The sequence below is a fragment of the Ursus maritimus genome, unplaced genomic scaffold (assembly GCF_017311325.1).
Source record: "Ursus maritimus isolate PB19 unplaced genomic scaffold, ASM1731132v1 scaffold_24, whole genome shotgun sequence".
Taxonomy (NCBI): Eukaryota; Metazoa; Chordata; class Mammalia; order Carnivora; family Ursidae; genus Ursus; species Ursus maritimus.
The window spans coordinates 13,926,325-13,950,688 of record NW_024424897.1 but is presented as its reverse complement, the minus strand read 5'-3'; the positions used below and the strand labels follow the sequence as shown (position 1 = coordinate 13,950,688).

General features: G+C 38.5%; 1 protein-coding gene across 7 annotated transcripts in view; it reads right to left on the bottom strand.

Moving 5' to 3' along the window:
* Nucleotides 1-24,364, bottom strand: part of BPTF (bromodomain PHD finger transcription factor) — a 144,162-nt gene that overhangs the window by 81,924 nt on the left and 37,874 nt on the right. For 5 of the 7 annotated variants that reach the window (XM_040640381.1, XM_040640380.1, XM_040640379.1 and 2 more), the window contains exons 2-5: nucleotides 22,447-23,269; nucleotides 10,877-11,100; nucleotides 6,290-6,496; nucleotides 5,553-5,741 (exon numbers count right to left, since the gene is read on the bottom strand). In XM_040640381.1, coding sequence (XP_040496315.1) covers nucleotides 5,553-5,741; nucleotides 6,290-6,496; nucleotides 10,877-11,100; nucleotides 22,447-23,269 — 1,443 coding nt within the window. The remainder of the gene's footprint in view (nucleotides 1-5,552; nucleotides 5,742-6,289; nucleotides 6,497-10,876; nucleotides 11,101-22,446; nucleotides 23,270-24,364) is intronic. The other 2 variants (XM_008693638.2, XM_040640383.1) reach the window with 1 other exon arrangement.

Here is a 24,364-nt window from a genome sequence, read left to right as displayed (position 1 = left end):
TGTGGGATGCAGCTACAGCAGTACATAAAGGGAAAATTATAGCCTTGACAGAATAGAAAAAATAAATAAAAACTAAAAATCATCAAAGCATCCATCTTAAGGAGCCAGGGGAGAAATAGTATTTCATCTAAATGTAGCTAGGATACTCTTTTGAGGAGCTCTTTATTTTTTTTTTTTTAAATGCAATCAGCAACGATAAAAAGTAAAAATTTTAAAAGCAGGAGGAAAAAAGCCAGGTGATGAATATGCTTATGCCACAGACTATGGTGATAGTTTCATGGGTGCATATTTATCTCCAAGCTTATCAGATGGCATACATTAAATATGTAAATATCGTTTTGTATGTTAATTATTATACTTCAATAAAGTTATTAAGAAAACAGAAAAAAAAATCCACGAAGATGCAAAGAAAATAAAAGGAAAAAACGAAGACATGAACAGACATAAACTAGAAAAAAAAACACAATAAAAAAGGATCACCAAAGCAAAAAAAGTCATTTTTTTAAAAAGAGACTAATAAAAATCGTTAACAGTTTTGTAAAATGATTAAGAGAGAACAGATAACCAATTTCTGGATAAAAAAAAAAGAACATCCTATAGATCCTATAAACATAAAAAGATAGGATGTTTTTAGGCCAATAAAATTTAAAATTTAAGCAAAATAGGTAGATACCTAGAAAAATGTAACTTACTAAACTGACATAAGAAAACAACAGAAAATATGAATAGCCCACTCTCCATCAGGGAAATGCAGCACTTGATCTCAGCCAAAAGGCCAATCAGCAATCCATCCATCAAAGAAATGAAATCTCAAATTAATCTTTCCCACAATGAAAATTCTAGGACCAAGTGGCTTCAGGGGGGAAAAAAAAGCCTTTTATTTAATTAAGGAATAAATAACACCAACTCACAGAAACTCTTACAGACAAAAGCAGAAGTGGGAACTCATTTAATGTGGCCAGCATAATATGGACACCAAAACCTGACATGGACATTATTAGAAAAGGAAAATTACAAACCAATCTCACTCATTAATGCAAACTCCTAAATGGAATATTAATAAACTGGATACAACAGTATATAAAAATGAAAACATATCACAACCAAGTGGTATTTATTCTAAGAGACTGGGTTAACACTTAAAAAAATCAATGTGGGGCGCCTGGGTGGCACAGCGGTTAAGCGTCTGCCTTCGGCTCAGGGCGCGATCCTGGCGTTATGGGATCGAGCCCCTCATCAGGCTCCTCTGCTATGAGCCTGCTTCTTCCTCTCCCACTCCCCCTGCTTGTGTTCCCTCTCTCGCTGGCTGTCTCTATCTCTGTCAGATAAATAAATAAAATCTTAAAAAAAAAAAAATCAATGTAGGTACTTAGGCTTCCAGATGGAGCAGAGGGACTGGATTTAACCCTCCGTTATGAAAACAACCACAAACGAAAAAGACACCACAGAAGAGAAAACAAAAGAATTGACAGGTAGTTTACAAAAGAAGGTAGCCAAATGGCTGTGTATACATATATTTAACAAATATATGCATACACACACATACACACACACACGAAAAAGTGCTCAACAACCAGGGAACAACAAGTTCAAACCACAATAAGATATCCCTACAATGCCATCGGAATGGGTAAAATAAAGGGAAAAAACAAATGACACTGATGATACCAAGTGTTAGCAAGGATGCAGAGGAACTAGAACTCTCACAGACTACTGATGAAGTCTGAACTTGTATAATCACTCTAGAAAACTAGCCATATATATATTTTTTAAGATTTTATTTTATTTTTTAATTTATTTGACAGAGACAGCCAGCGAGAGAGGGAACACAAGCAGGGGGAGCGGGAGAGGAAGAAGCAGGCTCCTAGTGGAGGAGCGTGATGCGGGGCTCGATCCCAGAATGCTGGGATCACACCCTGAGCTGAAGGCAGACGCTTAACGACTGCGCCACCCAGGCGCCCCTAGAAAACTAGCCATATTAAGGATGAGCATACACAAACTGAATGACCTGGATTTGAAATTCACAACTAGACTTACACCTCTAGAAATGTACATACAGGCGCATAAAAAACATGTAAAAGAACATTCATAGTAGCATTATTCACAATGGTCCCCAAATGGAAACCATTCAAACGCTCATCAATGTAGAAAATGAATAATTATAATTAGTAATTAATCATTATATATCTGTATAACAGAATATCATACTGCAATAAAATAGAATGTACTACTATTACAAGCAACACTTGGATGGCTCTCATATATTGTTGAGGTAAAAAAAAATTGGACATCAAAAAGTACATGCTGTGTTATCATTTATTATCTTTTTTAAAGGCAATCCTAATTGATGGTTACAGAAGTCAAGATAGTAAATGCCTTTGTGGGAGTGGGCATGGTGGTGGCTAAGAGGGGGGCATGATGTGGTTATACGGGTGTGTTCTATCAAGCTTTTTACTTAACACTTTACCGTATGTTATACTTTAATGAAAAAGTTTATCAAAAAACACCTTTCCATACCAAACACTTTCCAATCTGACAGTCTTTTATTGATTAGCCTGAGTCATTAAATTAGGTGTCTGAATACATTCTGAAGGTTTAAGAAAAGAAAGCCAGTGAGATGCCTTCTATCACAGATATTGTTTCTCATCTACCTACCGCTCCAGTTCTTCTAATACCACATCTTATCTATGGACCACAGAGTGGTCAAGAGTGGTAACAAAGAATGGTCCAGGGATACCACAAAGTACCCAGCACACTGCCAGGCACCATAATAAATACTTAATAAATATCTATTGAATAAATGAGTGCATAGAGAAAGAGACAGAAACAGAAAGAAGCAGAGAGACACATTACAGTCTTCTCTGAGGGGCAGGACTCTACCATTAGGCCTGTCTACTGCCCACCAGAAAGTAAAGTCCTCAAGGGCCTTGACTTTGTCTACTTTGGTCACTGATACATTCCCACTAGTGTCGTAAGTTTTACAGTCAGGGATCTATTAAAATGTTTATCTACTTTAAATGTACCAAACTCCTCTTTAAAAACTGGTGTGGTGTGTTTCATATATGTCTTTAAAAATGCTTTTCGTATTGTTTTGGAAACAAGTATGACACTATCAGGTTTCTAAGTTTAGTTTCGTTTTTTAGTCTAGGCAAGAAGAGAGCTATGATTTACTAAATGGTCAGGTTTTGAAGTTATAGCATCTTCAGCTATCTGGCACTCTGATCCTGCTAATGAACCCGATCGACTCCAATTACAGCTATTGACAACTGCTATTAGCTCTCACTCTAGCTTTCTTAACACTTCTTGTTCAGGTTCTCATCTAAATCAATTTTTCGCGACCTACACATGAAAAAACCAGTTGATTGCGAAGTTTAAATACGAAGGATCTCACTTACAAGAATTATGTCAACTACTACAGAACCAGTAAATGTTTAATTCAACTCACCCACTTTATTATTTTTTACTTGCTAGGCTTTCTCACTCTTTCAAAGACTTGACTGTATACAGCAATAACAACAATAGTCAACATTTACTGAGCAATCAACATGTCAGGTACTCCCCTAAGTCTTGTATACATATTATTTCATTTGGGATCCTTTAAAAGTATATGTCAGATACCAAGATACGAGTTTCTCCCTTAAACCACTCTAGTAACAAAAGAACAAATATCTCAGAGACATTAGTAAACTGGTAATAAATAACTTAAAAGCAAATGTCTGCTAAAATCTGTGCATAGTTGTTACTCTACTGTGTTTGGTTTAAGAACCAAACAACTAACCAGTATATAAACCCACTAGTAAGACTGAGGTTTACATTAAATATCAATCAATCTAAAAGCACAAAGAATATTTTAAGAAGTATTTACTAAGGATGAAATCATAATTCCAATAAAAATAGAATTCTGTTCATCATTTTTGGGGGCCTAGTACTCTACTTCCAAAGTCTGATTCATGAAGATATTAAAGTCACAATAATGCAATGCAATTAATTGGACAGGATCTAGAGATCTAACCATAGAATTATAGATCTCTGATTCTCCAGTCCATTCAATAAAGGACTCTTGCTGAAACCATCTCTGATAGGTCAGATAGATACCAACATTACTACTTATTCCTTCATGAAATGAAATTATCTCTAATACGTATTTACTAAATTCATCAGGTAAAGGGAAGTTATTACTTCTGTTTTCTAAACAGCTGTAATTTGAAGGAAGTTGTTAATATTCACTTATAATATTCCTACTATTTCTACTTATTTGACTTAATATCCTACATTTCAAAGAGAAGTCTAATCCCCCCAGCCAACCTCTCAGCGGACAATTACATTATTGCCAATCTAGCTTCCTCTTGATACCAAGTCTATTCTAGGTTCAAAAATTTGTTCTCTTTATTTATTTCACCAGTTAGCACAGTTTCCAGACTTTTCTTCATCTTAATGACCAATCTCTTATTAGTATAAAATACGGTGAACTTATTATTGTGATTCTTTTGAACCCTACACATAGATCTCTGCATGTAATCTAATGTTACACTGGTGTTTTCAACAATAGCTCACTGTTTATAAGCACTCAGTTGAAAGCAGTCACACAAGAACTGCTGATCATCAAAATCCTTCAAGTTACAAAACAGGAACACTGAGGCTTTGTGAGATTAAATATGACAGTACTTAATGGCAGAAGCAGATCTAGAATCAAGTCTTCCAACTACTAACTAATCCGGTCTTTCCTCCCAACACATCAAAATCATAATCCCCAGAAGCAAGGACAGTACCACAAGTTGGAAAATATGTGATATTCTTATAATATACAGAAAAAAAATCATTAAGGACTTCCAGAAAGATATTAGCTACAATTCTTGATTTGTGATGGGATTACCAGTGTTTATTTTGTTTTGCTCATCTAAATTTTCTAGTTTGCTTTTAAAAAATACATATAGCTCCTATAATAAAGATTCTTTTCCATTAAAAAAAAGGCAAAAGGAAAGGCATAATGACATTCTTTGTGTGACATAACTTACTTCAAGTATAATTTTAATTTTAAAAAGGTTGAAATATGGATTATTAGTTAACTTACATTTTTATGTCAAAGTATATTTTGCAAAAAATGTTTTGTGACAATGGTTTTCTATCATAACATTATGTTGAAATGTTTAAAAAAACTACATGAGCACATGCAAACATAAATTAATTTGTTAGTACATACAGAATTGGAATGGTCAAATCATTCAACACTCAGCCATTAGTATGTAAGTACTTAAAACCAAAATATCTGCCACTATGATCTGATGATAAAATATACAAATAAGTCTATTAGTCAAAACCAGCTAAATGAACTTTAAAAAGCATGAAGATTATGATGAGTTTCAAGCACTAACTGCAAGAACATGGGTCAAACTCCAAATGTTAGGTGACAATTTAGCAATCAGGGATGGCACTTATGTAAGCAAGCAGCATGAATGAACACATACTTTAAAATTCCAGGTGACATTCAGCTTTTACTACAAAAGGGAAGGATTCCCCCCATTACAGAGGCATTGGTACACTGCCCTCTGTACCTGGCACATCCTGGGGGAGCTCAGATGCCACCTTCTTCTCTGCCATGTTGCTGCTATCGTGGGTTTCTGAGAGACACCCCACGGGACTCCTCCCTTCAGAGGGACTAGTCTCTTCGGAAGAAGCATTTGTTGTGTTGTCGCCAAGATTTGCTGACACAGAGTTACCTTTATCCCCAACTTCTGTTGGCTCTACAGTAAAATGCACAACAAAACTTTAAAGATATCCTTTAAAATTGCTTTAGGACAAATGGCCACATTCAATCAACTACCAAAAATGAATGATCACCAAGAAAATCTGCCTTTATCTGATGGCCATTTTGAAGCAATTAGATTCCGGGATATTTTTGCAGTAAGTAATCCAAAGAATATTTATGAATATTTAGAACATTAAGAATGTTTAAGTAATTAATATAAAAATGAACATATCTTATCACATACAAAGTGTATATTCTGGTATAAAAATAGGGATTCTTCACCAACAAATCTCATAGGAAAATGGCACTTTATCAGGAAGTATAAATAGAGATACGGGTATATTATAGCCAAACCACCAATACATAAAACTCATTACAATGATTATACATGTTACAAGGGGAAAAGATATCCTAATTTCTTTAGAAATGTAAAATTAAATAGGTATTAGTAATAACAGATTCATTTTCATTTTGAAAGTAAAAGTGAAGTTTTCATAAATAACACTGATTAAATATGACTTTCTAGCAAAGTAATTTTTTTACCCTCAGATTTTCCTTGCTCAGGATCATCATCCGGTGTTTTGTCGTCATTGTCTTTTTCAAGGGACTGGTCTTCAAACTCCTCTCTGCTTTTCTCAACATCTTTGGAGTTATTATTCTCAGTCTCATTCTTGTCCTTTTCTATTTCTTCTGGGCTTTTAACAATATCAATGTCTCCTTTTTTGGCTCTTATGGATTCCAAAATTTCTTCTATAATAAAAACAAAAAATTTTGTTTCCCTATATGCCAAATATAAAAGTACTATAAATGCCACTTATGAGTTTCAATACAAGTTATTAAAGTTAAATATGTTAAAACATTAGAACTATGAAATAAGGATTAAGATTACCAATACAATGTCGATGCTTACAGAACTCAACCAATTTGGTTATCTTCACTTCTAGAAAATACATGGTAATTATGACTACTCTTTTTTTTAAAAAAAGAAAATCAGTCTAACTTTTGAAATTGACATAACAGAGATTACTGTCATCTCTTCTACCATATGAGGAAAACTGTAAGCTGCACAGACCCACAGTCCAGGCAGTGTGGTACAGTGGTCAAACCCCAGGTACCTATGACCCAGTGCACATCTGACTTGAATTAGCTGTTTAGGCTTCCCGTAGGCAAGCTATTTAACCTTCAGGCTTCCACTGCAAAATGAGAAAACAAAGTCCCATTTGGAAAAAACACTTCTCTCTGAAGTCCCATAACTGTTTTGAAAGTCAATAAATCCCTAAGGGCTCTAATCCTCTTTTAATTTGGGGAGAATGATACTATAGCATGATGTAGACCACAAGTATATCAGCACAGACTCTTAGATATTAATGATATTCTTTGAATTATGATCCAATTTTTTATTTTGTAGCTCAAATTTGTTCCAGCTTTGGCCACTGGGAGCTAGAAGTGAAGCCTGTATTCTTTGAACACACTTCAGTCACTCATTTGTTCATTAAGCATTTCCTTACTTTCTAGTACTACAAGACGCTCCAGGCTCAACTGGTATTTTCCCTGCCCCAACCCTAGAACCCATGATCTCTGTAAGGACTCTTGGTCCTTTTTCTTTTTACTTTTTAAAAAATATTTTATTTATTTATTTGACAGAGAGAGAGACAGACAGCCAGCGAGAGAGAGGGAACACAAGCAGGGAGAGTGGGGTTGGAAGAAGCAGGCTCCTAGCAGAGCAGGGAGCCCAATGCGGGGCTCGATCCCAGGACCCTGGGATCACGCCCTGAGCTGAAGGCAGACACTTAACGACTGAGCCACCCAGGGCGCCCCTTGGTTCTTTTTCTATTGGAGAATGATACTTAGAAGACATGATGTGGGCTCTAGGTGTACTTGTTATTATTACGGTATCACTGTTTCTATACTCTCTCAACTAACAGCTAGGAAATGTTGTGTATATGCATACTAACCCATGTATATATACATCTATATTTTTTCCCTATGTGGTTTGTGTGGTTCATTCAAGCATTGTCCTGTTGCTTCTTTGTAACTTCTAACAAGAGAAACCTTGTTCTCATTATCTATAATATAACTATTTATTCAGTCAATTCTAATCTTAGTTTTTCACATTCCCCTAAATCAGACCACTGAACATTTTGATTACCAATTCCTATTTTAGTTTTGTTCTTTAATTAAGATGATACTGGCATGCCTAGGTGGCTCTATTGGTTGAGCATCTGACTTCGGCTCAGGTCATGATCTCAGGGTCCTGGGAATGTAGTCCCACGTCAGGCTCTGTGCTCAGGGGAAGTCTGCTTGTCCCTCTCCCTCTGCCCCTCCCCCTGCTCGTGTGTGCCTCCTGGTCTCTCTCTCATAAATAAATCTTAAAAAAAAAAAAAAGATGATACTATCTTTGCAATTTTATACATAGGCAGGATCACTCTAGAAAATATTTCTAATTCAACATACTTGATAAAAACGCATTTAATATTGCTTTTTAAGGGACTGGATATAGTTCATTATTATTGTACTAAAAGCTGAGAATGCAAGAAAGTAAAAATGGATTTGTTGGGACACCTGGGTGGCTCAGTTGGTTAAGCATCTTGCCTTTGGCTCAGGTCACGATCCCAGGGTCCTGGGATCGAGTCCCACATCAAGCTCCTTGCTCAGTGGGGAGCCTGCTTCTCCCTCTGCCTGCTGCTCCCCACCGCTTGTACTCTCTCTCCCCCTCCCTCTCTCTCTCTGACAAACATATAAATAAAATCTTTAAAAATATTAAAAAATAAAAATTGATTTATCCATTTTAATGCCATGATTCACGAAAGAAAACTAAGAGGGAAGTAAACTGACTAAAATTAATAAAACTTCCTATTATCTGATCCATACTGTGGAAAGAAGTAAGAAGGGGATACAAATGCCCCCCAAAATTCTAACTAAAACTATCTTATGAAAAAGTCGCGTATTTTTCTAAACAGATCTAATAGAAAAATACATCCAAAAACCAGATATGAATAAACACAATCCTTGGTATTTAGTCTGCTAACCTGAAGATGAAGTACACGTGTATGCAATGGTATTTATATATGACACTATGACTATCACCCTCAAAAAAAATACACATGAATTCAAGTGAATACTGATGTAGAATATGTGAGAACAGCTTTGGATATACCTTAACTAAATATATTTATTTATTAAGTATAGACATTCTATTTTAAACAAATGGAGAAGAGGGAAATTTTTTCAGTAAATGGAGAATCAAGAATACTAAAAGGATTATATGTACAGCAGATAATGTATACAGAAAAGCGGAACCAGGCAGTTAGAGTGTACTTTCAGAGTCTTACCTAATCATTTTACCTAAGTTTAGATTAAAAGACACCATCAGAAAACACATGTGATACTTATCAAACATGCAGAGATTATCCGATAGGATTTTAAAAATGGCAATAATAGCTGTCTCTGGAAAAAAAAAGGTGAAACTAGAGATTATGAAGGAGATTCACTTTTTACTCTATACCCTTTTGTGCTATTTAAACTTTTTTTTAAAAAACACACATATTTATTATCTTTTTTTATAAAGCAAAAAGTTGAGCAACAAAGTAAATCAGGTAGTACTAAAATATAATCCAAAGTATAAATACCCATGGGTCCACGCTGATATAAATACATAAACTAGGAGAACAGACAAATGTCCTCTGCCGAAAATCCCAAATAATTTACGTGATAGCTGCTACCTCTAGGGTGGAGCCTAAATCCTCACCACCCGAGTGCAGGCGGTGCACAACTGACTTTCTTCCCAAAAGCACAGCACAGGTGGGAGCAGTAATTTTACAGCGGAGAAACTCGACAGATGCCACCTGAACCAGATGAACACCATCAGTGATAAGTCATGTTGACAGCATGTACTCCTGACAGGATGAGGAGAATGGCACTTCACCTGTGTGGTCTCCCTCCAATATCCATATCTCAGTTCTGAGAACATGAGACAAATCCATATTGAGGGCTTTCTACCAAATACCTGACCGGTACTCATCAAAACCATTAAAGTCTTCAAAAATGTGAAAAGTCTGAGAAATTGTGACAGTCCAGAGGAACCTAAACAGACATGACAAGTAAAAATAATGTAACCTGGATGGGATTATGAGACGGAAAAAGGTTATCAGTAAAAAGAAGGAAATCTGAATAAAGTGTAGACTTAAGGTATTATAATGTATCGATACAGGTTCAATACCCATGACGAATGTGCCACACTAATGTAAGAGGCTAACAATCGGGGAAACCTGGTGCTGGGTATCCAGAACCCTCTAAACTACCTCAGCAACGTTTCCATAACTATGAAACTATTCTAAAATTAAAAGTTTTATTCAAAAAAAAAAAAAAGAAAGAAAGAAACAAAGATAAAGCAAAGAGTATCTTTTAAAAGAATAATATTTCTCATAATTAAAAGCAGGATTCACGGGGCGCCTGGGTGGCTCAGTCAGTTGAGCATCTGCCTTCAGCTCAGGTCATGATCCCAGAGTCCCAGGACTGAGTCCTTCATCAGGCTCCCTGGTCAGCGGGGAGTCTGCCTCTCCCTCTCTGCTCCTCATCCCACTCATGCTCTCTCTCTCTCTCTCTCGCAAATAAATAAAATCTTAGAATAAATAAATAAATAAAAGTAGGACTCGCAATAATAAGATAACCTGAATTAAAGAAAAAAACAATTGGGGGGAATATTAGTAATGACCAGGCAAGATACAATAGGCTAAAATGCACAGAATGCCCTAATTTATGCTGGGATGAACAAGATTCCTTAGGAAAAGGAAAATACAGAGAAGTGAGGTGCCTGGGTGGCTCAGTCAGTTAAGCATCTGCCTTTGGCTCGGGTCATGATCCCAGGGTCCTGGGATGGAGCCCCACATTGGGCTCCCTGCTCAGCGGGGGGTCTACTTCTCCCTCTCCCTCTGTTTCTCCCCCTGCTCATGCTCTCTCTTGTTCTCTCTCTAAAATAAATATATAAGATCTTTAAAAAGGAAAAAAACTACAGAGAATTAAAACACACATAACTTGAAATTTTAGTATTTTCAAATTCTGCAGTGATTTCATAGCAAGAGCTTTATTTCAAATTTAATAACAAGTAAATTGAGAAAATTTCTCTCTCACCATTAGCTGCCGCCAGAAAGGATTTGTTACTGCCCCGAGCCTTATTGGTCAGGTCTTCAGTTATGTCCATGTGCCGGTGGATTTCTTCACGCATTTCTTCCAGAATTTTGCAGAGTTCTGCTTCCCAGTAATCTTTATCTAGACAGTCAATTAATTCTGCAAGTTGGACCTTTGTGCTGTAGTACCAAATTTTCTTCTCATTTTCATTTTCTGTATCTTCTTCTCTGTTTAAAAGAAGTATAAAAACACTTCCTACGTTAGACATAACAGCACTAATTTGACAACTGCCATTTATCCAGGGAAAGTTAAACTATGTAACACAAAGTCTACCCACTAAAGCTCAGCATATTTGCTCACAAGAAATCCCCTCAAGTCTCATTCAAACTCAAGTTACTTTTATTTTAATTGAGCAATCTCTAATGATTTTGATTTCCTAGCCCACAGCAGCTTATGATAAAATAATCTTGTGAGTAATAGTGGGGAGAGAGGATGGGGCGCCTGGGTGACTCAGCTGGTTGAGCATCCAACTCTTGATTTCAGCTCAGGTCATGATCTCAGGATTGTGAGATCGAGCCCCACATTGGGCTCTGTGCTCAGTGTGGAGCCTGCTTGGGATCCTCTTTCCTTCCCTCTCTCTGCCCCTCCCCACTCACTCACTCTCTCAAAATAAAAAGAAAAAGAAAATTAAATCTTTAAAAAACAAAAATAGTGGGTAGAGAGGAATGAGTATATCAGCAAAGAAAGATATCTAGCAGCGCCTGGGTGGCTCAATCGGTTGAGCAGACAACTCTTGATTTCGACTCAGGTCATCATCTCAGGGTCCCGGGACTGAGGTCTGAGGCTCCTTGCTCACTAGGGAGTCTGATTGAGGATTCTCTCTCCCCTTTCCCTCTGCTACCCCCCCCCAAATCATGTGCACTCTCTCCCTCTCTCTAAAATAAATAAATAAGGGGCGTCTGGGTGGCACAGCGGTTAAGCGTCTGCCTTCGGCTCAGGGCGTGATCCCGGCGTTATGGGATCGAGCCCCACATCAGGCTCCTCTGCTGGGAGCCTGCTTCTTCCTCTCCCACTCCCCCTGCTTGTGTTCCCTCTCTCGCTGGCTGTCTCTATCTCTGTCGAATGAATAAATAAATAAAATCTTTAAAAAAATAAAATAAAATAAAATAAATAAATAAGCCTTAAAAAAAAAGTTATCTAAAAACATGACAGACAGAAAGAGGACCTCAAACTTCAGCTGTGTAAGTACTTGGTGGAGGACAGTCTTGGTTATACTTCAGTTGACTTTGAGATCACCACTGCAACCGCGTGAATGGAATTTTAACCAGAAATATTTAAATTATGGTCAGTACCTGGCAGGTACAGAGAAGACTGACACTACAATTCAGTTTAGAACATTTCCAGCAACATGATACAAATGCTCTGCTAAATTCTGGTCCTTGAAGGAGGCATCTCAATGAGTGCTAACGTCTCCCCTCCCTTTCTTATGGACAAAGTTCAAACTGAAGAGAAGAGGAGCAGCTTCTTGTCCTGCTGGCATCTCTCCAAAGGTCCTATTCACTTGTAATGGAGGTGTAGACTTCAACTGAAAACACAAGGAAAATTCATGCCTAGGACCGGACATTCAGAATACGTGTGATGATATTTCTTCTCTCATTCAAAAGGAATTCAGGAGCTTGTGTGTGCAACCTGATAAGAGAGTCTAACTTTCCTGTCTATTCAACAGCAAACTCACAGAACTGAAAGAACTGGGCTTTAAGAAAGATCTGGCTTTAAAATGGGCTCAGGCATTTATGAGACAGACAAACATGGACAAGACACCTCTCTGAGTCTCTGACCCATTTTATTTACCTTGCTGATAAAATGGGGATAATGGTAACTCTTTCAGGGCCACTGTAAGAATTAAAGGTATTATCATAAGGCACAGATTGTAAATAAAATAAAATAAAATAAAATAAGGCATAGACTGTAGCACCTAGACACACTATTAGTAGTCAATAAAAATACTATTGTTACTATTATGGTAGTAAATAAAAATTGGGCAAAATTCCAGAAATGAGTCATTCAGTAATTCTGAAGAAAGGAGGGACATATTAAGTTGTGGATAAATAAATGGATATCAAAATTATCAAAAATGAAAAAAAAAAGAACTAATGAATGTTATCTCACTTTGCTCTTTATTTAAAGTTTTATCATTTAAGTAATCTCTACCCGCAAGGTGGGGCTCAAACTCATGACCCCCAGATCAAGAGTTGCACGCACTTCCCAGCCAGACACCCCTCATTTTCCGCTTTCAAATCAGCATCTGCTGACATATGAAATTAGTATATTGCTCTGTTAGAAGCTTTTTACAAAAATTGCTGAAAATCATTTTTTTAAAAATCTGCTCTCAATTTCTGACTTCTTATGACTGAGTGATGACAATAGTCTTACTCCAATTTACAATGTTAAAGCTGTCAGAGTCCTCTAATAAAAAAGACTAATAAAATACTTTTAAAAGGCAATACCATATCAAAAATCTAATGAAGCGAGGCTATCAAATCAGAAAGTACTTAGTGAGCTTTGACTGAGTGTTAAGAATTACAGGACAGGCAGGTTCTTTATTCTTTAAAAAAATCAATCTTAAGGATTCACTTGTTATAAAGATGCTGAATTCTTTCTTGTACTATTTGCTTTTTCCTCTTTACTCAGAAATATCTACAAATTTCAATGAAACAAGAAAAGCATTCTACATAAAAACATTTTTGGTGTAGAAAACATAATTTACATGTGTAAGATTTCAACACAAAAATGAGGTGGTATGGGAACAAACTTAATTAAATGGACTTCTGTCCATTTTTTCAAGTAACACAGATACTACTGAAAGGGTTCCTAATAGCTGACTTAATCCATACTGTCACTTGCATAATTTCTAACTAAACAGAGAATACTTAATTTCATTTTTTTTTTTAAGATTTTATTTATTTACTTGAGAGAGAGCTGAAAGAACACAAGCCAGAGGGGAGAGGCAAAGGGAAAAGCAGACTCCCTGCTGAGCAAGGAGCCCTATGCAGGGCTTGATCCCAGGACCCTGGGGACCATGACCTAAGTCAAAGGCAGATGCCCAACTGACTGAGCCACCCAGGCACCCCTTAATTTCAATTTTAATCTTAATTTTCATCTTAAAAGAGAACTTGCTACTTCATATAGCAGAAAGTTCTTCCCTTTTTTTTTTTTTTTTTTAAAGGTCATAGAGCTTGAACTCCCAATCCTGAGATCAAGACCCAAGGTGAGATCAAGAGTCAGACCCTTAACCAACTGAGCAACATAGGCACCCCAGAAAGTTCTTCCTTTTAATGAGATGACACAAACTTAGTGTTTCCACCAATTAGTCCTGGTTCTGCCTGTTGGGAGTCATGTGAAATAAACTTAACACCTCCTCCACACAGTCCTTCGAATCATTCACAACATCTACAATTTTACTCTTGTTTTTTCTTTTCAGGCCAAACATGCTCAAATACTTTAATCATTTCTTACAGCACATTTTCCAGTCTTCACAACCCTGATATTCTTCCCCTCAATGTCCCTCTACAAATGTGGCACCTGAAAATTATTTCTTATTCTGCTCATCAATGGTCATACAACACTGACAATTTTTTTCTTCTTGAAGCTGTAGAAGGATAAATTCATTAAAAGCATAAAGTAACAAAACAGAGTGAACAACTGCTAATGTTTTCAAAGAAAAGCTGTTTTGTTGTTGTTGTTTTTAAAGTAATTCTATGCCCAACGTGGTGCTCAAACTCATGACCCTGAGATCAAGAGTCACATGTTCTACTGACTGAGCCAGTCAGGTACCCCATGAAAAGCTGTCCTAATCCTTGTGGACTTGGGCACATTTACATAGTTTATATAATCAAAATTATTTGTTCTAATCATAAATGTGATGAGCTTTCCTATACAAATATACATTGATTTGTATATATATTTGGTTTGGGGTTAGCATGTGGTTTCCACAGAAGCTCTGTTCCTACAGTGTCTACAATGTTCCTTCTACACACCCAAACTGGCCTGGCTTTCCTAAAGACACTAATCAGCTCAAAGGAGCTCACAGGTGGCAGGGGAAGGCAGGCTGGAATGAAAACATTTGCCAAAAATATAATTAAGAGCAAGCATAAGTATTATAGGTCTCCATTTTAAAGTTTGTTTGGCTTTTACTCAGGCAAGATAAGTAGGAGGTTAATGACTAACAATAAGTTTCAAGTTTCATTTCTAAACAAACCCACAGAAACTTCAAAGTAAGGAACACCAGTAGTGGATTGAATAGTATCCCTCCAAAATTCATGTCCACCCGAACCTTAGAATGTGACCTTATTTGCAAATAGGGTCTTTGCAGATGGAATTAGCTAAAGATCTTGAGATGAAATCTGGTATCTTTGGGGCGCCTAGGTGGCTCAGTTGTTTCATCGTCGGACTTGATTTCGGCTTGGGTCAAGATCTCAGGGTTGTGAGATCAAGCCCCACCAAGTCTGCGTGAGATTCTCTCTCCTTCTCCTCTGCCCTTCCCCCTACTCGGGCATATACCCTCTAAAATAAATAAATCTTAAAAAAAAAAAAAAAAGAGGGGCATCTGGGTGCTGATTCAGTTAAGCATTCAACTCTTGATTTTGGCTCAGGTCATGATCTCAGGGTCATGAAACAGAGGCCCGTGTCAGGCTCTGTGCTCAGCAAAGAGTCGGCTTGGGATTCTCTCCCCCTCTCCCTCTGCCACTGTCCTCTCTCACTCCCTCTCTCAAATAAATATTGTTTAAAAAAGAAAATCAGGAAAGAAGGAAGGAAGGAAGGAAGGAAGGAAGGAAGGAAGGAAGGAAGGAAGGAAGGAAGGAATCTGGTATCCTTGTAAGTGGAAGAGAGGACACAGAGCAACACGCAGGAAAGGTGATGTGAAGGTGCAGCAGAGAGTCACGTGATGCATCTGTCTATAAGCCAAGAAACGTCAAGGATAGCCAGAGACCACCAGAGCTTGCAACAGGCTACCTGAGAGTCTCCAGAAAGAACCAATCCTGCTGACACTGAGATTTCAGACTTCTGGCTTTCAAAACTGTGAGAGAACACATTTCTGTTGTTTTAAGGGACTCTGTTTAAGGTAGTTTGTTCCGGCAGCCCTAGGAAACTTATATTTGGGTGCCGGGGAAACGAAGTGCTGCTCAACAGAAAAGGCTCAGACCACTTTAAAGAGACAGAGATAGGCAGAGAAGCTAGAAAAGGCAAGAGTGGATTCTTTCCTAGAACCTCCAGAAGGAGCATGGCCCCACTGATGCTCTGAGTTTAGACTCTTCACCTCCACAACTCTGAGAGAATAAATTTCTACCGCCTAGTTCGTGGTACTTGGTTACAAGAAACCAAGGCAGCTATGGACTCAGCAATTAAAGCAACAGCTAGGTCGGGCAGCCCGAGTGGGTTAGGAGCACACATTCTGGAGTGAGAATACCTGGGACTTAATCCCGACCCTGCTACTTACTACTAATTGTGTGATACTGAATAAATTATTTAACCTACCTATGCCTCAACTTCTCCATCTGCAAAATGGGGTTACAGTACTTGTATCAAAATGTCTTTGTGGAGATTAATAAGTTCAAATATGTAAAGCACTTAAAACACTGCTGGCACCTACTGGATGCAATATGCAGAGTTGCTATGATTTTCCTCATCTTATGAAGTATGTGGTATCTACCTTAAAACAAATAATTACAGGGCGCCTGGGTGGCTCAGTCGGCTACACGTCTGCCTTGCCTCAGGTCATGATCCCAGGGTCCTGGGATGGAGCCCCACATCATGCTCCCTGCTCAGCGGGGAGTCCGCTTCTCCCTCTGCCCCTCCCCCCCACTTGTGTGTGTGTTGTCTCTCCCAAAAATAAATAAATGAAATCTTTTAAAAAATCAAATAATTACAAGTGGGAAGGGTGTTTTTGTTCTGTTCTGTTTTGTTTTGTTTTAAAGGAGAAGTCTTCTAGGGTGCAAGAGGGGAAAGAGGTTCAGACAGAGAACGCCCTAGGAAATGACATACAGAGGCCAAAACTTGAAGGATAAGTTAGGCAAATAGGGTTTGGGATGTTTTAGTTTGGTTTTTATTTATTTTGCTTTGGGAGGGGGGAAGCAAGAGAATTAAATGTACAAAATTAGGGAACTGTGAACTTTCTGTTAAGGAAAACCTGTAAGGTTTTTCAACTAGAGGGAAAAGAGACCTGATCAAAACTGCTGCTTTAAAAATCATCCAGAGGGCGCCTGGGTAGCGCAGTCGTTAAAGCGTCTGCCTTCGGCTCAGGGCGTGATCCCGGCGTACCGGGATCGAGTCCCACATCGGGCTCCTCCGCTGTGAGCCTGCTTCTTCCTCTCCCACTCCCCCTGCTGTGTTCCCTCTCTCTCCGGCTGTCTCTCTGTCACATAAATAAATAAAATCTTAAAAAAAATAAAAATAAAAATAAAAATAAAAATCATCCAGGGGCGCCTGGCTGGCTCAGTCAGTTAAGCGTCTGCCTTCAGTTCAGGTCACGATCCCGGGATCCTGTGACAGAGCCCCACATTGGGCTCCATGCTCAATGGGGAGCCTGCTTCTCCCTCTTCCTCTGCCCCTCTCCCTACTCATGCTCTCTCTCTCACTCTCTCTCTCTCAAATAAAGAAACTCTTAAAAAAATAAAAATAAAAATTAATAAAGATAAAATATTGTCCAGCTACAGAACAGAGACTAGAACTGGGGAATGGGAAGTTACATATAAAGCAGTTTGGAGGCAACTGAAGTAGTCTAATTGAGATGATATTGGCTTGTATTATGGCAAGAACAGTGAGAATGGAGAGAATGAGATTCAATATTTAAGAGGTCATGAAAAGATGGGGGCGCCGGGTGGCTCAGTCAGTTAAGCGTCCAACTCAGTTTCAGCTCAAGTTGTGATCTTAGGGCTGTGAGATCAAGCCCCGAGTTGGGCCCTGTGCTCAGCACAGAGTCTGCACGAGTTTCTCTCTCCCTCTCCCCCTACCCCTCCCCACATGTGGGCACACACTCTCTCAAATAAATAAATAAATAAATAAATCTTTTTTAAAAAAACGTTCACTAACACACTTTTTTTTAGGTATGCCCCCCTTGGGCAACAGGTCCGCTGACTCATCATCTTAAGCTTCCAAGGAGAGCATATATCAAACCTCCATACTGTCAACTGAACAATTACATGACCGAAAGTTTCACCAGCAGTCCACATATAATCTACCACAAGAGGGCATCAAACTGAAATTGTTCTAATCTAACTTTTAAAAAGATGTAAAATCCTTCTGATTTACTGAAATTATTGACAAGGAACACTTAATTACCACTAACAATGATATTTAATGTTTTTTATTTGGCTTTGTAAAAATAATAGTAAAAAATCGCAGCATGAAAAAAAGACATCCTTATCTGTCTGAAGTTGTCACTAAATTTTGTATACTTTATTATGTAACAAAAAAGGCAATTTCAGGGGCACCTGGCTGGTTCAGTAGGTAGAGCATGCAACTCTTGATCTTGGGGTCATGAGTTCAAGCCCCACATTAGAGTAGAGTTTACTTAATAAAAAATACATATATTTATAAAAAAAAAGAAAGAAAGAAAGGCAATTTCAGGGAATGAGTAACTCTTTCAAAAAAAAATAAATCAAATGAATAGTTCCACTGCCAAATACAGAACTTAAAGAATTTTACTATTCAATTTAGAAAAGCAGATTATTTCATCTCATCAATGATGTATCAAAAATCCATCCCCAGGTGCTTCAAAGGTAACGTAAGTCCTCTGACTCACATAATTACAAAGGTTTATACACATTTAACTACATTTAAAGAATCTTCTCTCCGACCTGAGTGTTGTTTTAATACTAATATCGATTTATCAGAGAATAGAACTTTTTTGGAAAGCCACTTACATTTTCAAAAATGCCTTTGTCTCAAATTTTTAAAGATCTCAGAAATACCCAGTCCAGGTATAGCAAAAGTCATTACACTATCTCCACCCCCAATCCGAGTATATAAGCACTGATTTTTAACAACTAAAACAATATAAGTTGCAGACATCGCAAGATAATGCCTTGGAAACTAGACGACAGTATAAAATTAGTTAACTGAAAATATTCTTAAAATTAGGTTCTGAGAAAAAATTCCAGGTCCCACTTAGTAATAGCCACAGTGTCTTGGGCAAGCCCTAGGGCAAGTTATTTAACCTGTCTGAGCTTTAGTCTCTTCATCTATAAAATGCAGACAAAAATAACACCTACATTATTGGGTTGTTGCAAGGATTCATGAAAAAAACATAAATGCTTAGAACACTATGAGGCACATAGTAAGTGCTCAATAAAAGTTGTTGGCTATTCATTACTAGTCTATCACCTACTGGTTCCACCTTCGGGTCCCTAAAACCTAGGTTTAGACCTTACAATTATATTGTAATAAATCTTATAAATGTCAAGGCCTATCGATTTTTGGTCAAAGCACCTTTAGCAAGCATCTCTCTGGCCCAAAAGGGCAGGACAGAGAAGGAAGAGAAAAGCAGGGAGAATGAACATCCAAAAGGATGAGGAAGGGCAGGATAGGGAAGGGAAGTATAGGAAGGGAAAATAGCACAGACTAAATTTCACTTACTTCCTAGTTTGTTCACAGCAATCCCAAGGACTCTGAGCCCTTTCAAGAGGGCATTTGAGACTGAGTATGAACATGGCGTGTTACTGCTGAATGTCTATAGAAAAGTACAAGCACCAGGCTCCCTGAAGGACAGTGTCACTGACTTTTCACTTAAAATGAAATACAGCATCAAACTTCAAACCAAAACATGGTTACAGTGATCTCACCAATTGTAATAACCTTGCCAACAAAAAGTTTCCATGCTACAACCTCCAGAGCAAGAGATCAAAAAGATAGCACAATAAACACCATGACCAGATATTTGGGAGGTAGGGGGCAGGAAAAAAATTACACAGATTTTAAAAAAATAACTGATCCAAATCAAAAGATGCAAAATATACATTTTAAAACTCATATACTCTTTCTCTTATCAGTTTCTGAATTAAGTTAACAGACTAAATCCAAGTATCTCATTTTGCTCCCTCCTGAAACCGTCTTAGAACTGCCAAAGAAATATTTCTTAAAACATTAAACTCACAAGGATAGAGAAAATAGCAGAGACAACAAACAAAATTTGGAAGCAGGAAAGCAAACAGACGAGTGATAACTGCAGTGAGCAGAGCCAAGAAAGCCCAATCCCAAACCAAAAGGGTGACGCTGAGAACCAATAATCACAATTCCCAAAAGACAGTGAAAATGGAAAAAGGAGTATCTACAGCAGAGAACTGCTTGAAAGCTGCTTAACGAGCAGATCCCTAGACCACCTGTACCTGTCCTCTTCAGCCACTGAAGGCTTAGTCTCTAACAGAGGTAACACTGAAATTCTCTGGACTAGGGGACACCAGTTCCCTGCTCAGGTGTGAACAAAGGTACTGCTGTAGAGAAAATCAAACACCGAGGGGCTATACCAGTCAGATTCTCATGCTCCAGAAAAGGCCTCTCTGGGCCATCTGATCAGCTCAAGAAGGACTAAAAATAGTGAGTGACATCAGCGATGCCCAATAAAATAAATAAAGAAAATCACCCAGTGGTTAAAGCTCAAAACTGATAAAGGCCTACCCACTTGCTCAGAGACTCCTATCAGCTGTATAATCCCACAGTGTTAATCAGGATCAGAAAATTATGAACTAATAATCTGAGGATGGAAGAGACCAAATTCCAGGAAGAAGCAATTAAGAAGAAACAGAGACTACGCACAGAGGGGAAACACACACACACACACACACACACACACACACACACACTCTCACACACTCATACACACAAAAGTATCACTAATATCCTCAGAAAAGAGAAAAAATTATATCCATGAAACAAAAACAGGATTTTTATTATTTTTTTAAAGGAGGAAGATTCTAAGAACAAAAGAGCTCTTAGAAAATAAAAATAGGATAGCAGAAAAGAAAAACTAAATAGTAGGACTGGAAGACTAAGATAAGGAAATTTTCTAGAAAAACTGAGCAACACCCCATACATACACACACGTGCGCTTACTCACTCACACCTTTTTTTTTTTTTTTAAAGATTTTATTTATTTATTTGACAGAGATAGAGACAGCCAGCGAGAGAGGGAACACAAGCAGGGGGAGTGGGAGAGGAAGAAGCAGGCTCATAGCGGAGGAGCCTGATGTGGGGCTCGATCCCATAACACCGGGATCACGCCCTGAGCCGAAGGCAGACGCTTAACCGCTGTGCCACCCAGGCGCCCCTACTCACTCACACCTTAAAGGAGAACAAAGACAAAGAGGAAAACTGGAGAAAAAAGATAAGAAAATCAGAACACCAAAATAGGAAGTCCAGTGTTCAATAAAATAATGGCACAAGGTAAATACAACAGGGAAAAGGGGAGGAGGAAGTCCTCAAGAGAAGTTCTCAACTAACTGCCAGATTGAAAGTACCCACCAAACACCCAGTGGATGAAAAAACACTCACACAAGGCCATACCACTCGAAAACTGCAAAACACTACAAGCAAAGAGAAGATTCCATAAGTTTCCAGATAAGTCCAAACCAGTCACATACAATCAATGAATGGATTCAGATTTCTCAACAGCAACACTGCAAGAAGACAACTGCACAAAACTCGGAGGATCTCTGCTTACTCTGTACCATTTTTATAATCAAAGGATGAGCCCAGCTAAGATTCTTATCTCTACCTGGCCTGGCTCACCCAGGTACTGATGAAGTTCCTGCTCTCTTCTCCATGCCCTGCTCTGATGTTTTATCTCATCCCACCACAGATTTTCTGATTTGACCTAATTCTGAGAGCTGAAAGAAGGCTCTGAAGACTTCAGAAGCTGAAAATACAACGTAGCCCACTACCTCTGATCATATTTTTACAAGATGTCAAAACCAAGTCCACACTACAACCCTAGCCAACATCTGACTGAGGTACATGCTCTGCTTATGCAGACCGCCTCCTGACCTGCCTGGAAGAGACTCTTGAAAACCCCCAGAAAAGCAGAAGCCTATGACCATGAGTCTGTTCAGCTTATCTCTTCTCCTGCAAGGCTACAACCAATAATGACAAAACTGATCGTTCATAAGACAGCTGGTTTGTTCTTGCCAGTCCATTTTACATATAGATATAGCAAAACTAAAAAGAGAAGCAAGAAAATCCTAACACCAAAATTAGGGTGGAGATTACCTCAGAGCAGGCTATAGGGAGCAGAACCAGGGAAGGGCCCACAGCAGCATCTGCCTTGTAATATTCTGATTCCTACCCCAGGCAATTAATACACTGGTGTGTAATTTGGTTTTTTTTCACACATTTTTCTTTCTTTGCAATTTAAGAAACTTTTAACGTACGTATTCCTTCAAGTTAGAAATTATTTAACTATATAATTCATTATTAAATCACAAAGGTTTATATTACATCAGCAGCATAGCTCTGTTGTATCAGTCATGAAGGAACTGGCTTAATTTTAAATACACACAAAAATTAAGACCAGATTTACTTACATTATGAGTCTTCGGTTTAAGAACCAGTATTTCCTCCGACTCCTGTCATATCCAATAGGTTCATGTCGAATATATGGTTTGTTTTTTTGGATTTCAGCAACACAGTCAGTCACACCAGGCACCTTATGTGCTACACAGACTTCACACTGCCATTCATCCTCTGGCACCTCCTCAAGAGGTGGTTTCACACATTCCAAATGGTATACTGCTGAACATGTTTCGCAGCAGAGCAAATCCCCAAGTTTGTGACAAACCCGACAATGGTCATCATACTGGATCACCCCTTCAGACATCAACTCCTCACGAGCAATATTTGTGGTAAGAAACTGATCAACTAAGAACTGCAGAACTTTGATTTTGTTCTCTACTGGTCCATACGGATAGTCCTCTGCTTCTTGGTAAGGAAGAACGTGATGGTACTCCTTATCACTCTCACAGTACACCCGCAGCACCTCCGGCCACGTCATCCCGTCTATGAAATACAGCGTGGAATTAACGCTATCTTTCAGATCAGCAGGTCCAAAGGTAGTATTGGAAGTGTCTTCTTCACGCAAAACTGCTTTCAAAAGCACAACGTGCATTTCCGCCATAAGTGTGCACTGCTCTTGACTCACCAGAGCTGCACAAAAGTCCTCAAAGCGAAAAGGAGATAACCTTAAAACAGTGCCAAAGTTCCGCAGTACCTCATAAATGGCAATAACATTCATTATATGCTCATTAGGCACCATTAAATCCTCAGAGGACTTGGGAAATTCAAGGGGGGGGATGTCTTTTTCTTCCAATATCGGAGAACGAGGCCGATGTACTCTTGGTTTTCGCCTACCTGTAAAGAAAAAAAATGGCATATTTACAAATCAGTACATTGTTTCTTTTTTAAAAATATTTAAGTAACCTTTTTTTTTTTTTTTTAAGATTTTATTTATTTACTTGACAGAGAGACAGCCAGCGAGAGAGGGAACACAAGCAGGGGGAGTGGGAGAGGAAGAAGCAGGCTCCCAGCAGAGGAGCCTGATGCGGGGCTCGATCCCAGAACGCTGGGATCATGCCCCGAGCCGAAGGCAGATGCTTAACGACTCAGCCACCCAGATGCCCCTTAATTAAGTAATCTTTACACCCAAAGAGGCACTCGAACTCACGACCCCGAGATCAGGTGTCACACACTCTTCCAAATGAGCTAGCCAGGTGCCCCACAAATCAGTGCATCATTTCTAAAAACTAAGAGTTTTCTAGTTTTTCCTACCTGGATATATACCTCATAAAATAGGTAAGCATACTTCTATTTTCTAGTAACTGCCGAGTTAAAATAATACCAATAAATAATGATTTAGCTCTAATTTTTAAGTCTATAAAAAATCTGAATTCAAAGTTCTCCCACTATATTACAAACTACAAGTAAAAAAAATTCAATTATAATCAGCTCTCAATTATCTAGAGGGGTTAACTGGTGTATAGGTAACCATGATAAAAAATAACTGCATTTATGAAAGATGTGAAAAGAACGTAAATGAGAAAAAACATCCCCATGTAAGATAAGAGGCACACTAGAGCTCATACTGCGTCTGCTGCGATACAGAAATGCCTCCCAACGAGGCGCCTGGGTGGCACAGCGGTTGGGCGTCTGCCTTCAGCTCAGGGCGTGATCCCGGCGATCTGGGATCGAGCCCCACATCAGGCTCTTCTGCTATGAGCCTGCTTCTTCCTCTCCCACTCCCCCTGCTTGTGTTCCCTCTCTCGCTGGCTGTCTCTGTCAAATAAACCTTAAAAAAAAAAAAAAAAAAGAAATGCCTCTCAACAACCAGACACGAAGCTCTCTGGTGAAGCTTCCCTTTTCCTCTGCCAGAAATGCTTCCTGAGAGCCACCTATCGGGAGAGCTCCACAGTGAAGCACAAAGTTAGGGCTGACAAAGAAAGGAAGGAG